Source organism: Panthera tigris, chromosome B1 (assembly GCF_018350195.1).
Source record: "Panthera tigris isolate Pti1 chromosome B1, P.tigris_Pti1_mat1.1, whole genome shotgun sequence".
Lineage (NCBI taxonomy): Eukaryota > Metazoa > Chordata > Mammalia > Carnivora > Felidae > Panthera > Panthera tigris.
The window spans coordinates 21,437,241-21,453,627 of record NC_056663.1 but is presented as its reverse complement, the minus strand read 5'-3'; the positions used below and the strand labels follow the sequence as shown (position 1 = coordinate 21,453,627).

The 16,387-nt window shown below is 35.4% G+C and overlaps 1 protein-coding gene across 3 annotated transcripts in view; it reads left to right on the top strand.

Moving 5' to 3' along the window:
* MICU3 (mitochondrial calcium uptake family member 3) overlaps nucleotides 1-16,387 on the top strand; it is a 107,381-nt gene that overhangs the window by 45,479 nt on the left and 45,515 nt on the right. For all 3 annotated transcript variants that reach the window (XM_042983053.1, XM_042983052.1, XM_042983054.1), the window contains exons 2-3: nucleotides 3,574-3,727; nucleotides 10,730-10,761. In XM_042983053.1, coding sequence (XP_042838987.1) covers nucleotides 3,574-3,727; nucleotides 10,730-10,761 — 186 coding nt within the window. The remainder of the gene's footprint in view (nucleotides 1-3,573; nucleotides 3,728-10,729; nucleotides 10,762-16,387) is intronic.

Genomic DNA, 16,387 nt, shown 5'->3' with positions numbered 1-16,387 from the left:
AAGAAGGTGGTTCAATTTAATTCTTTTTTGCATGTTGCGGTCCAATTTTCCCAACACCATTTGTTAAAGACACTGTCTTTCCCATTGGATATTCTTTCCTGCTTTGTTGTAGATTAGATGACCATATAGTTTTGGGTCCATTTCTGGGTTTTCTGTTCTATTTCATTGATCTATGTGTCTGTTTTTGTGCCAGTACCATACTGTTTTGATTACTACAGCTTTGTAATATAACTTAAAGTCTGGAATTGTGATACCTCCAGCTTTGCTTTTCTTTTTCAAGATTGCTTTGACTATTCAGAGTCTTTTGTGGTTCTGTACAAATTTTAGGATTGTTTGTTCTACCTCTGTGAGAAATGCTGCTGGTATTTTGATAGGAATTTCATTAAGTATGTAAATTGCTTTGGAAAGCATAGACATTTTAATAATACTTGTTCTTCCAATTATGAGCATGGAATGTTTTTCCTTTTGTTTGTGTCATCTTCAGTTTGTTTCATACAGTGGAGTTTGAATGAAAACCTTAAACTCTTCTTGGTCAGATTTCTTTTGATACCATTACTCAGGTGGTTAAAGGATTCAAACTGTGTTTTCTCTTTCTATCAGTAAAGGATGGATTAGAGGCAAAAATCACAGGTAGGGCATTACTGTAAAATTTTAGAGAAGTAGTGAGTGCTTAAACAAAAATGGTGGCAGGGGTGGATGTGAGAAATTAGAGGGAGAACAATAGGTTTTGTTGATTGATTGTTAGTAGAAGTTGAGGAGAGGGAGAAGTTGTTAGCATTAGGGCATGGAAGGTGGATCCCATTCCTAGCTGCAGTGGTGCAGCAGGTTTGGTGTCCTGGGACCAGTCACAGCCGCTTAGGGAAGAAAGTTTGATGAGAAAACACAGGTACATCATGAGCAGTAATGGCAACAGCAGGTAAGGGCAGAAGTCACAGATCAAGTCCATATTAGGTCATAACGAATAAAGATGCTAGAGGCAAAAATTGTGGTTCAGAGTGTTAGACTGAGGCATGACTTCAGATTGTGGTGCGGAAACCATGAGAGCGCCACACAGAGGGGACCTTCAGGAAGTTCATTGGAAATGGGTCTTGGTTGATTATGGCCAATTAGGTCCAAGGAAATAGACTATCAAGAAGAAAGCAGGAGAGTAAACTGTGGTCACAGACAAGATTGATTTCCCTGTGCTAAGAGGAAGAAGAACCCCCTGGGATATATGTGTAGAAAAGGACCTAAGATGTTAAACTGATCGCTGAGGAGTATTGAAGGAGATTATTGCCCATTATTGACATTAAGTTGTTCAGTGTCCCACTTCTCACCCATGGCAGTGCCGAAACAATTTCACAATACCTCTGGATCACCTGAGTGTTATTAATACATTGCTGAGCCAACTCTGGTACTGAGTTGCTTTATTCTTCTAAAGCATCATTTTTATGTCATTGCTCTATGTAAGAAGATTCTATGTAAGAATCTTCTAAAGCCATGTTGTCTATCATTTTAAATTACAGTGCTTTAGTCTGGCATTCAGAAATCATTTTTCCATGAATGCAAATCCTCTGCTCCAGGGAGGTTATTACCATTTTCAAATATGTTGTGTAGACCTAGAGTGTTCATATCTCTTCCTGACATTAAAATTCATATTTTTTTCTTCCTGAAACCCTCTTATTAACCTCAACCTTTACAATGCTTTATTTCTGTTTACTCTAACTGGATTCACTCCTTTCTTCCATGTTTGTACCTTTTGTCTCTCCAACTAGTATTTTTCCCCTCTGTATAGATTATATATTTCTTAAAGGCAGAGACTATATAGTCTTATCTTTTATACATACCATTAAAAAGTAGGGCGTGAACCTTTCTTTTAGTTTTTATTTGACTACTTGTACAATGTTTTTAAAAATATTAGTGTTCAGAATAGTGGGAAAAGATTAGTCATTTGCCTGGCTTTTCATTTAATAAAGCATGACTTAGAAATATAAAATGTAGTCTCCTTGTTGAAAGTTTTTATGAATTGTTTTGATGTGACTTCTCAAGATATTAGATACTTAAATAACTTTAATAGTCTATACACAATCGGCATTATGACTTAGTAGACATAGAAGAGACAATAAAGAGAATAAGCTTGCCCTCTTAAATAAGAATTTCTTATGAAATGTGTAAAAATGTTATTTTTGTATTTTTGATAATCATGTAAATTGCTGTTAACTCCATAGAGGCAGAGTGAAAATATGTATGAAAAGGTTTTGTTTGACTAACCAAATCCACTCATAAGAATTTATCTCAACTCTTTGTAGATATATTTAAATATATATATTTTAGGCTGGTCATTATGACATTGTTTTATAATAGTAAAATACTGTGAATCACTTAAATATTCAACCATGTGCAATTCATTAATTGTGCTATGCTACATTCACTATGAAATATTATACAACTACTAAAAAATAGTCTACTAGAGTAGCGACATGGGAAAATAGTCTTGATATATTAGTAAGTTAAAAATAACAGATAACTGAACAGTATAGTGTAATCCCATTTTTTGCCAAAAAAGAAAAATCTGTGTATCTGTAAATGTTTAAAATTCTGTCTTCTAAATTGTATACAATAACTATGCATCACTTTTGTAATCAGGAAAAAAAAAACCTATTAAAAATAGATTTGCTGTAATTCAGAGAGAAAATAAATAACAGTGATAAAGATAAAATTATTTATCTATGAGGACCAGTCTTGCAATTAAGGAAAACAAAAGAGACTTCCTTCCCCCCCACTCCTTCTAATTCTGTAAAATCTTAACCTTAGGTAGAATTCAGAATGATCATTGGTGGTAATTGTACTGTTGTGATCTAGAGTTACCAACTTCAGATCTAATCTAAGCACTGCCACTAAGTAGTTTCCTTAGGGATAGCCCTGAATAGCTTTCTGGGTTTCACTTTCTCATTTTATTTTATTCTTTAAAATATTTTTTAACGTTAATTCATTTTGAGAGAAAGAGAAAGTATGTGCATGAGAGCAGGGAAGGGGCCGAGAGAGGGAGAGAGAGAATCCCAAGCAAGCTCCATGCTGTCAGCCCAGAACACCACGTGGGGCTCAGTCTCACAAACTCTGAGATCATGACCTGAGGCCAAATCAAGAGCGGATGTTCAACCTATTGAGGCACCTAGGTGCCCCTAACTTTTTTTCTTTTTAGAAAATCAATAGACTCTAGCAAATAGACTTCTAATTAGATAAATAACGCTACATAGAGAACACATAGCAGGCGTTCAGCAAGAGTTAGTGTTCTTCTAAAGAAGCTACTAGCTCAGAGATCTAATGTTCTCTGAAAGTAAAACTTAATCACAGGTCCTTTAAAGTGCCAGTTCAGAATTTTCAGGGCCTTAATGATATTTATTGTTGGATCTTTCACACATTGATTCATTTTATTCGTATGGGTAACTTATTTATAAAATGATTTAGTTCTCCAGAAGACAGTATTTTCACACTTTTTCATTTACTCTGTTGATTCACTTTCAACATAATTAAAAGCATTTAGCTTCTAGAAGATGTTATTTCCCACAGTCCAAATTTATCTGCTTTCTTTAGGTTGCTATCAGCAGAACAGACATTGAAGACTTAGATCTCTATGCTACATCTCGGGAAAGAAGATTTCGTTTGTTTGCTTCTATAGAATGTGAAGGACAGTTATTCATGACTCCATATGACTTTATTTTGGCTGTTACAACAGATGAGCCCAAATGTAAGTATATTTTCTGAATTCTCTTAATCATTTTATAAGATTTTTTTCTTATCTCTAGTTTGGAAAAGGGTAGAACAGTATAAGTTTTCAGAACAACTAACCCAAGTAATGTGGTATTTCAAAAGACGTGATGCTGTGCAATCTTACTAGACTAATATTTCTTATAAACTCCTACTGGCATCTCTTTCCTTTTCACAAACTTTTATTTTCTTTTTCTCAGTTCATCAAACTTAAAAACACCTTACTCTTCATATTTTTTTAAGTTTATTTATTTATTTGTTTTGAGAGAGAGAGAGAGAAAGAGAGAGTTCCAGCGGTACAGAGACAGAGAGAGGGGGAGAAAGAGAATCCCAAGCAGGCTCTGCACTGTCAGCTTGGGGCCCAAACTCAGGAACAGTGAGATCATGACCTGAGCCAGAGAGTTGGACACTTCACTGACTGAGCCACCCAGGAGCCGCATATAATAGGTTTATATTCTCCCTATTCAGTTCTTATATCTAGCATGAACAGAGTAATTCAGAGGACTGGATTTGAAGCTAGACCTAGGCCAAGAATTCTACCTGTACCTCTTCTGTATTTGTCATGGCTCCTACACTGTAAATATAGACTGATTGTTACTCATCTTTCCATATGTTAAGAGCAATGGTTCTCAACCTCTTTGGCATTATGTACATTCTTGGAAATCTCATCAGTGTCTGATTAATAGAAGACAGCTGTATTCTCACCTCCTTTTTTTATTTGGTACATTGCAGTGTGTTGTTTTTCACGAAGTATATTAAGAAAATCTGCCTCACAGATAAGTAGGCAAAGGGAAGAGCATTTTAATAGCTTTTTCAGATATTTGTAAATATTCTTCTTGGTTATTCTGTCAACACTTGGCTAGTGGTAGTTTCTTAAAGTTTTGTTGCAATGTGGAGTTTGAAACTTTTGACATCTGTTATGTTAAAATCCAGTGGTTTATATTGTGCTTTGAATGGATCTTTTACCCTTATAATCTTGTAACATCAAATGGAAGATACTGCTTCACTAAGTTATGCAGATCTTCTAAATGTTGACATATTTATTATACAATTTTTTAAAAAATCACATTCATGGATATTATCATAAAAATCTTTACATATTGGAAAGCTCATGGTGGTATATACACGTTTTCCCAAATTCTGATTTTCACTTGAAAGCTCAAATGTTTTGACTGGCAACAAATATTGTTGGTGGTTATCCTGAAGTGATAGCTGACTGTTCATTTGTAAGAGAAAGCCTGCCAAATACCGAAGTCCAAATAACCATAATTTATCTGTCATTTGTTCTTTCAAGTAAAAATGTGTTCCATGAAAAAAGGTTCAGTTCGCAACTCACAGAGTCACAGTGCTTGTTCTCAAGACAACCACAGTACTTTGGAATACAACAGAAGTGCTTTATGCACACTTCCCATTTCATCTCACAGCATGTTATCACATGTATGTAAAGACACCTATCAAATGCCAGGTATTGCACTAGGCACTGGAGATAAAATGGTGAGGGGAACAAAAAAAGAAATAAATGCCCTCCACCCTCATGATGCTTACAGTCTGGTAGAAGGAATCAATGCTGATCAGTGAAATAGACAAATCAACAGCAAACTGTATCTGTGTTCAGTGCCACGAAAGAAAGGTACTCGAGGCTGTGAGAGTGTATTTTTGAGAAGTAACGTAGTCGAGTAGCTCAGGGAAATCCTCCCTGGGCAAATAAATATCAACGTGAAATACGAATTGTGAGTAAGAGTTAACTAGGCAAGTAGGATGCCGAGAGTAGACAATTTCAGCCGAAGAAACAGCATGGATCAAGACGCCATGACAAGAGGGAATGTGATACACGGGAGGGGAAACCGATCTGGGAGGCTGTAGGGCAAGGAGCAGGGAAGGATATGGTATAAGGTGCGGCTGGGGGTGTGGGGTGGTGCCAAAGCTTTGAGCCTGGAAACTTATATTAAACACTTCTGTTTTTATCCCAAAAGTAATGGAAAATCATGGCAGTAGTTTAAGCTGCAGAAGAATTTGGTATGTTAAAAAAGAATTCAACTGACTACATTTTAAAGACCTTTTTGTCTTTATTCAGTGATTCATGAGTCAGGCAGCATCCCATCTAGCAGACAGAACGGAGCTCCAAGGAGCTGTACAAAAGACATATAGGCAGAAAGGAACAGGAATAGGGATGTCATACCAGGCAAAAATGTGGGTTGATTATCGCAAGGTTACTCCCCTTTAGAGGATGGCAGGGGTCTGTCAAGCAGATTACCTAACTAGTGCTGATTGACTGATTTAAGATTCCATTTCTGGCAGAGCAGAAACTGTAATTAAGTTAAGTTTTGGCTTGGTGACATGGGTCTTAGCATAAGCAACTCTGTTGGACCTATTGCCTTGTTTTTAACAGGTACATACCATAATTAGATTGTGTTTTGAAAAGATTTTTCAGAGTGGAGATAGATTGGAGAGGGCCAGGGTGAGCGTGAGCAGATCAGAGAGCAGACTCTTGTCCAGGCTTGAAAAGCTTCTAATGATGGTAGCAATGGTGATGATGGACTAATGAGTACTAAAAATTTCTGGCTGGTTTAACTGTATGGATGACAGTAGGGACCAGGTTTGAAGGGAAAAATTAAACTTCAACTGTGGACATGATGGATTTAAGATGCCTTAGACATCTAAAGAGGAGATATTGAAGACACAGTTGTGTCTGGCTTTTGATCATTCATTTCAATTCTTTGAAAAGCAGTGTACTAAAGAACCAGTTGTTTGATAATCTACTTGAAACTGCCAAACAAATGCCTGAAGTTATATTAGAACAAATTATAGCCATTTGTTTTTTCTTCAGAGACAGGGATGTGACAAAACCTTAACATGAAATCCTCAAGTTCTAATATACAGCATGGTAAACATAGTTGATTAATACCATATTGTGTAATCATAAAAATTTCTAAGAAAGTAAATCTTAAGCATTCTCAACAGTAACCAAAAAAGTAACTCTGTGAGGTGAAAAAAAATTGTAAAAGTTCAAAAAAATTAAATCCTAAATAATTTGGCAAATTGGCTACTTTGCAAATTAGCTTTTAATCAATTAATTTTTGATACTTTATATTATTTCCATTGGAGATGAGGGGAGAGGGCTGGGTAGAGTATATATTTAGGGTTCATCTGTACGTGGTTATTAATGCAGTATGTATGGATGAGATTGCCTAAGCGGCAGTGTAGTAGGAGAATACAGAGGACCAAGGACTAATTCTTGAGGAATTCCTAGACTTTAAATGGTGAAGGTACAAAGGCTTGGAAGATGAGTCTCAAAAGGACACCTAGGAGTATCCAGAGACGTGGGAAGAAAGTCAGGAGTATGGAGGCATCAAGGCCCAGAAACACGAACAGAATGGTCAAATGAAACGTCAAGTTAGATGAGGGCAGAAAAATGTCCACCAGATTTAGTAATTTGAAGGTGATTGATGATTTTTAAAATGATGTTTCAGTGTAATGATTAGGGCAAAGACCAGAGATAGCAAGAGTAGAAGATGAAGAGATGAAGACAGGCAGTATAAAGGACTCTTTCAAGATGTTTGGCTGTGAAGTAGAAAGGAAAGGAAAGATCATAGTTGAAGTAGAGGCTTTTATCCTGCAATATTTTGCCAGGAGACGCTGAGGATAGCACTACAGGAGAGGAACAAACACCTGAGATGAAGAGAGTCAGCGGTAGTCCACTTTGGGAATATGTAAGGTAGTAGCCAGAGAGAAAGCTATAAATTAAGTAGGACTCTTTTTGAGGAATTTGAAGGCTGTGGCAGGGATTAGAACTCTGTGTTCCTTTAGCCACTCTTTCTTCCCTCCCTTCTGGAAATATTTATTGAGAACTTACCATATGCCAGATACATATTTTGCCTTGGTTGCCTTGGAATTGGTTGATACTTTTGTCCTCTTAAAATATTTTAAGCTTCATAAATGTAGAGACTGTACGTAGAAAAGACCCTTATACAAAAATATATACGTGTTCTGTACTTTTTTGTTTAATTGATGTCATACAATGTGGATTTTTTTAAGCTAGCATATATTTGATAAAACTATTAATGTATTTTTTAAATATCAAATGGCATTTTTGCATCAAATTCTATAATTTTTGTCAAACACATATTTTTTTAAGTTTATTTATTTTGAGAGAGAGAGAGAGAGATTGAGAGCACAAGTTGAGGAGGAACAGAGAGAGAGGGGGAGACACAGAATCTGAAACAGGCTCCAGGCTCTGAGCTGTCAGCACAGAGCCCAACACAGGGCTCGAACCCACCAACTACAAGATCATGACCTGAGCCAAAGTCAGACACTTAACCTACTGAGCCACCCAGGTGCCCCTCAAACTGGAACTTTTAAAATATAGTTAAGAACAATCACTAAAGATCAAGATATTTGTAAAAACTTTTTTTAAAGTGTAGGGTTATAAAAAGAAATATTTGCCTCAGAAGAGAAAATAGGTTTCACAGACTGAATATTATTAAATCATATATATATACGATTTATATATATATATTGGCATATTAAGATGAGACAGACTTGTTTTTAAATGTTTATTTATTAGACTTGTATTAAAATTTTTTTAAATGTTTATTTATTTTTGAGAGAGAGAGTGTGAGCGGGCGAGGGGTAGAGAGAGGGGGAGACACAGAATCCGAAGCAGGCTCCAGGCTCTAAGCTGTCAGCACAGAGCCTGAAGTGGGGCTCCAACTCAAGAACCAGAGATCATGACCTGAGCTGAAGTCAGATGCTTAACCGACTGAGCCACCCAGGCGCCCCTGGACAGACTTGTATTTAAACCTTAGCATTCAGTTTCTAGCTTTGAAAACTTTGTTATTCAATCTTTAGTCTCATCATTTATAAAAATAAAAATAATAGCAACTTCACAAGGTTTTTGAGGATTGAGTGATATTGGTTGTGTTCAGTATAGTACCAGACAGACAGTAAGCACTTAATAAATGTTGGTAGCTGTTATTGTCATTGTCACCATCATTGTCATTGTTTGAATCTATAATCATAATTAAAAACAAATCTTTGATACAATTTTATGGTGACACCAACACGAAAAAAAGGGGTATGCTGTGTGAACATTTGCTTAACAGTTATAGTTTAAATAAATGTTAATTGAGATATACATTTGATTGCTGATCATAGCTTTGTGTTTGAAATCTAGAAAATTTCTTATTTTACCTACCTAAATAGAACCTAAAAGGTAAATTTCCCTTCTGGAACTAAAGTAGGTAATTGATTACTTTCACATAGTATTATTTTAATTTTAGTTTTAGAAAATATATTGTTAAAAAATTTCAAATATACATAAAAGTATTAAAAATATAATGAACATCAACCTATAGCTGAAGAAATAAAATACATCTATTAGAGTTGAAGTCCCTCTTCACCCAAGTTATATTTATATATGTAGTAACTTAATACGAAATAAGGAATTCCGAAAATCAGAAAATCCTTTGAAGAACAATCTTAATGGCTCTTTAGTCTTTATAAAAAAAAAAAAAAGCTAATAATACTGAGCATGGTAACACATCCGGCAGAATGAATATGTCTTTTGTGAATAATGTACCCTGGAAATCTCATAAACCCTACAGAGCTCAAGAGTGTGTCACTTCCTCTTCTGATAAATAGCTTCTGAACATTGCATAAGAGCATGTGCATGTACTTTTGTACCATTTATTTTTCTTCTGTTCTCATTTGCCATATTTCAGTAGCAACAGAATAATAAATATTATTTACAATGTTCTGTTCATTATGGAAAGGAAGATATCTTTATGAAATAGGTGTATTATAGTTAAGGTTAAATGCTGAATTCTTCTTTGTAAATTTATGATTTTAATCTTTCGATTACATGTTTGTATAAACTATCTTAGGTAAAGAAAGGATGTTGTTGCTGCATAGAGAAGAAATCTATCTCCATAAAAATCAGCTTGCTAAATTTTAGAATATATTTCTATCCTTCCAATCTTAAAATGACTTATTACATTGCTTAAAAGAAGAGAAAGGTACATGGCAAAAACTGCCTATCTCATAATCTTCACTTTGATATACTGTTTATAATAATTGTGGTTAATTATAAAGAAATAGCCACATTGCCATGTAGAATAATTATTGGTTGTCATTATTGTAATGTAGCTGAAATAATTAATATTTACCAGTTCCTAATGCAGCTGTGTTATAGGACTTAATCACATAGAAACCTGGAGATGATTCTTAGGCAGGCATTCACAGTTTTCAAATCCGAGTAAAGGAAATAATGTTGACTGTCCGTTTATTCCAATATTATAAGACTTATAGTGTTTTATGTCTTCAAGGGTGTAAGGAGGAATCAGTAGGTAGTAGTACCTACTTTAGTTCCTACTTTAGTAGGAGTCAGTAGTGATTCTAGGTATTTTATTCGACTATAACACTCTTGTTCCAGAAATGAATCTTAAATACAGGGAAAAAATGGAAAACAGGATGAGGGTCCCCCTCTCACATTACCTGCTCTCTCCTTCCTCTCTTTTTCTCATTGCCCCCATTCTTCCACTCCACCCTAGAGAGACCAGGCATCTGAATCATACCCAGAGATACTAGCACAGCAGAGATCATGGGTAGTGAAATTATACATTCTCTGGTAATATTCTTATTCTAGTATGAATATTTAACAAATATCAGTATTTGTGTTGTAAGCCTAAAAGATTTTTAACATGGATTAAGTTAACTTTATAAATCCAGAAACCCCCAAAGTAAGATAATGATTATGGAAAATGTTTACTACCCCACTGACATTATTTATTATACCTAGTTTATAGTACATGAAACATACATAACATAAATAAACCATATCTTGGATCTACATCTTGAAGTTAAAAAAACATTGCCTGTTAGATATAAAGTCTGGTGTTATGAGTTATGGCTGTAGATTGGTTACTGAATTTGGATATACATTGCATGAAATATTTATTATCTAATTCTTTTGTATTTATTGCAGTTGCTAAGACGTGGAAGTCACTTACCAAACAGGTAGGTTAAAGCTCTTGGTGTCATATACATGCACACTATGTATATGCGTGCCCACTTTGGAAAATTGTTTGGCATCATCTTCTAACAGTAAAGATACACATACCCTAGACCTAGCAGTTCTACAACAGCATACATATGCGTACTAGTAATGTTAAGCTTGAATATACCCTGTGTTCGAGTAATTTTACACTAATGTGTGTACATAGAGAAGCTTATGCTTTCAGGAGAGGTTCACAGGAATACTATTAGATTATTCATAATTGACCAGAAAGACTACAATATAATATCAATAGTAAAAGTGATGAATAAGCTTTTACATATTCATACAGCAGTTGCTATACCGAGTGAAAACAAATGAATTATACCAGTGCTTAAACTAGATGAATCTTGGAAATGTAATGACAAAGTAAGCAATTGACAAATATATAAATTACAAAACTAGGGGGGGAAATCATAGTGTTGAAGAATGCAGTCATTGGTGGGAAAATGATAAATTTAAGGAAGGATAAATTTAAGACAATATTTACCTCTGGGAAAGATGGAGGGATATATCATAAGTAAGAGCTACAAAGAGGCTTATAAAGTACTGGTAATTTTCTGTTTCTTAACAGTTTCTACTTTATTTTTTTTAATTTTTTTTAATGTTTATTTACTCTTGAGACAGAGACAGAGCGTGAACAGGGGAGGGGCAGAGAGAGAGGGAGACACAGAATCTGAAACAGGCTCCAGGCTCTGAGCTGTCAGCACAGAGCCTGACACGGGGCTCAAAGCCACGAACTGTGAGATCATGACCTGAGCCAAAAGTCAGACGCTTAACCGACTGAGCCACCCAGGTGCCCCAACAGTTTCTACTTTAAATTTTAATATATTCTTTTTGTACTTTTAAATGTATGATAAACTTCAATATTAAAAAAATCAGTATTAGGATAGCATTCTAGGGAACTTCTTTAAACAGTTAAAGAGAACCCTCCCAAAGCCTGTAGCAAATGCAATGTTTACATGTGAAACTTTAGACATTCTCTTTACAATTATGTATGATATAGGGGTGCCTGAGTGGCTCAGTCGGTTAAGCATCCGACTTCGGCTCAGGTCATGATCTCATGGTCCATGAGTTCAAGCCCTGCGTCAGGCTCTGGGACGAAAGCTCAGAGCCTGAAGCCTGCTTCAGATTCTTTCTCCTTCACTCTCTCTCTCTGTCTCTAACCCACTTGTGCTCTCCTTCTCTCTCAAAATTAAATTAACATTATAGTAATAATAATATAAATAAAATTAGATATGATATAAATATGTCTCCTATCACAACTGCTAACTCCCTGTTTTACTGCAGATCAAAGCTAATGCTGTGTATTAGTTTGCTAGGGCTGCTGTAGCAAATACCAAAGTTTGGGTGGCTTAAATGACAGAAATTTATTTTCTCACGTTTCTGAAAGCTGGAAGTTCAAGATCAAGGTGTTGGCAGCATGGGTTTCTTCTGAGGCCTCTCTCCTTGGCCTGTAGGTGACCATCTTCTCCCTCTGTTATCCTCACATGTTGTTGTTCTGTGCATGTCTGTGTCCTGATGTCTTTTTATAAGGACACCAGTCATATTGGATTAGGGCCCACCATAATGACCTCACTTAACAATCTTAATTACCTTTTTAAAGGCCCTTTCTCAATACAGTCACATTCTGGTGTACTGAGAATTATGACTTCAAATGTAAATTTGAGGTGGACATAATCCAGGCTATCACATGTAGTATGACAAGAAGAAAGAAAGAGGTTCTAAGGATTAGCACAGTAGGAAGCCATATGGTTGAGAGAAAAATGTAAAAATACATAGATTTCAAATGTATTCAAATTTAGTAAAAGTTTAGCAAGGTTGCTGCTGAGTATAAGATCGATTAACCAAAGTTAATAAAATGTTTCTGCACCAGCGATAGCAATTAGAAGCTGTACTGTCAAATAAGATACTTTTCACAATAGCAACAAAAACTATTACTTTGTGTGCCTAACAGAAGATGTGCAAGACATTGTTATATTTTTTAAAAGACATGAATAAACCGAGAAATAGATCATGTTCATGGGTGATTCATTTGGAAGAGTAAGGATCCAGAATTTTCAGAACAATTCTGAAAAGGAAGGAGGGGAAAACATCAGGATGAGAATGATTGGGCCTGTGTCATATTAAGACTAATAATAGAGTTATAATTAAAATAGTATTGTATTATTGCAAGAGTTTTTTAATTAGATGAAAATAATAGAATATAGAGTTCATAAACAGACCCATGCATATATGGAAAGATCTGTAAATCACTAGAGAATGAATTGACCTTTAGATACTGAAACAATAGTCTTTCCAACATGGAGGCAAACAAATTAAATACTAAACTGATCACCATACACAAAAGCAAATTTCAGATGGATTAAGTTCTTATTTTTGACAAACAAAAATTCTGAAATATTAGAAGTAAAATAAGGGATACAAGAGGATTCTTTAGATAAGACACAAAACAAAGCTCAAAGGATATTTGGGCAAATTTTATTAAATTAAATATGAAAAACTTTGGCATACCAAAAGAGTGTCAACAATGCTAAAAGATGTATGATAGATGGGAGAATATGCTTACAGTGTATTAACAGAAAACATTGAGTGTCTTGTACTCATATAGAGCTCCTGTAAATCAATAGAAGAAAGATAGCCAGCTCAATAAGAAAAAAATGAGTAAACATAGAATGGCCAATAATATATGTAAAGGAGCTCAGCCTTGCTACTAATCAGGGATATGCAAATTAAGCCAATAATATGTTGCTATTTCACACCCGTCAGATTATCAGCTGCCAGAAATCTCACAATACCAGTAATTAGCACCGACAAGAAGAAGAAAGAACCAAGGTAGAATGCAAATTTGTATTATTCACTTTTGAGAGAAATTTGTCAATATCTAATAAAGTTGAAAATATATAATCAAGAGCTCTACTTCTAGAGATGTATACTAGAGAAATAGTTACACCAGCAGTCCTGTACATGTTTTCTGTTTTCTTCTTTCTGCAGCATCAATTGTAATAGCCAAAACACAAAAAAAAACAATATAAATGTTAGTCAGTTGAGAAATGAATAAAAGAATTGTCACCGAGGCATATCAAGGACAAATTCAATGTGTAATACAGAACTATGGTGAATAAATACATTAGAGCTATAGGTATCAACGTGAGCCAAGATCAAGAGTTGGACGCTTTACTGACTGAACCACACAGGCGCCCCTGCAATATAATTCTGATGCTACCCATCCAAAGTTAGTTTCAGACTCCATAGATTTAAGGACACAGTCCCCAACAAGACTGCTCTCATTTCAGATGCCACATGCAAGTTCAAGGATCCCGAGGCCACCCACACTTCTGACCAACTGGCTACAAATCCAAGAGGTTCCTGTAATTCTCCTCAAGTTCAGTAATTTTCTAGACTGACACAAAACTGACAAACATTCTGTATTTATTAACAGTTTATTCTAAGTGCCACAAGTCAGGACTAGCCATATGAAGAGACTCCTCGGACAGGTATAGGAGGATCCCAAACACACGCCTTCCGTGCCCTCTCCCCACCTCGCACATCGGCGTGTTCACCAACCTGAAATCTCCACTGAGCTTGGGCGTTGAGTTTTTATTGAGGGTTTCATTATCTAGGTATAATTGGTTCATTGGCCAAGTGCTTGAGCTCCATCTCTAGTCCCTTTTCCTACCCCACCCCAGAAGTCAGGAGAGCTCAAAGCTCCAACTCTCTGATCCCACGGTGATTCCTTCTGGCAGTCAGCAGCCCACCCTGGGTGTGACTCAAGGATTCAGAGTCTCCTAGGAGCCAGGGGCAAAGGCCAAGCAAAGCATTTATTACACAGCACCACTACCTATAAGAGACCAAGATAGGCACTGAATGGGGAGGGAGATTCACATTCCGAGTGGAAATACAGATTTTAATACATTTTAAAACTTCTTAAAGTCAACAGGAGACAAAGATCAATGTGTTAATTGGATAATCTAGACAAGAAGAATATGAATTATTACTAAAGTAAACTGCTTGGTCAGTAAGGATCTGGCCCATCATTTAGAAGTTGTGTGACCTTGGGTGAATTTCTTATTCTTTTTAAGTCTCAGTAAAATATGCAGAATGAGGTTTGTTTTTTAAAATTAAATGAGAGATTGTATTAGCCCATTGTTAGGCACATGGAGGGCACTCAGAAAAAGGTAGCTATGATTTTTTTGATTGTAAACTCAAGTGGAGTTTAAACTAGAAGAGATGGAATTGAATACATGGAAATAGTTAAAATGGAGGAGTGAATATTTGTTTAATAGATACGGTATACATTAAAGTGTATATAATATATGCAAAGTGTTATTTTTCATCTCTTGCTCTAACAAAAATATTCATGAGTTTACTGTTGTTTAAGCAGTAAATATCTGGCTTCTCATTGTTGTTCATACCTGAATTCTTACCTCTGTGCTGTTGCAGCCCTACTCAGACACTACTGATTGTCCGCTGGCATCTGTTACTTGCAATGCAGAGATAACACTACACAACGGAAATGAAAGCAGGGTTCACAGATGGACTTCAGGGAAAACCCCTAAAAATAACTCTCCCAGGGATTCTTTATTTGCCTGCTAACTCAGCTTTGTAATGAAAAAAAAAAAGTTTATAATGTCACAGAATATTTTTAGATACAACCGCATCAGGAAGGATTTGTCTAAAGTGTTTCTCAAAGTGTAATGTGTAAAAAAAAAAAAAAAAATCACCTGGAGTTCTTACTAACAATACAGATTCTGTTTCAGTAGGTCTGGGAACTGAGACCTCCTTTTCTTACAAGCTCCCAGGTTATGCCTGGGGTATTGGGGAACCATCGTTGTGTAGCAAGAATCAGGTCTGGAATATAGAAGTGGTTTCTAGTGTTCTTCAGTGTGTTACTTAGCAAACTACCTTTTTTATTTCAAATTATTTCAATTTATCTTCCCAAATCCCTTAATAATTTTTCTTCACAATTAACCAAAATATAATTTTAATTTAATTATTTTTAACTAAGTATTAACAATAAATTCAGAATTCCTTTGGTGTCTGAGCAATGATTCAAATGTTTAAATTTTCAAAATAGTTCCCCAACCTGCTGTGATAGTTTGATTTTAAAAAGGCAGACTAAGCAATTGCAGTCTGTGTTTTTTACTGAATATTTAAGTTAAAATTAGAAAAAAAAATTGAAAGTGGCCACCATAACTCAATACCCTTGAACTCCTGCTTCATCTGATGTCATGAGTCACTACTAAAATATTACTCATTCTTTCCCAGTATGACCCTCTATCCATTTACTTCTTCCAACTCCTTAAATCCAATACGGCTACAGAGAAGAGACAGTATGTGAAGCCAGGTCATCATCTCTGACCTTGATAAGGAAATCCACCTTAATTATGGCTTTCATGAAACTCAGTGTTTTATCTTAAATTGATTTTTTTATATATATTCCTCCAGTTGCTAAACTTATCTTAAATTTTTGATAGCTCTAATTGAATTTAACTTAGCTTCTTTATTATTTATTTTATGGTTAGACTGTGGGCAAATACTAAGTTTTGTGGTTGAATGAACCACAGGTATAGAATAGAATAAATACAG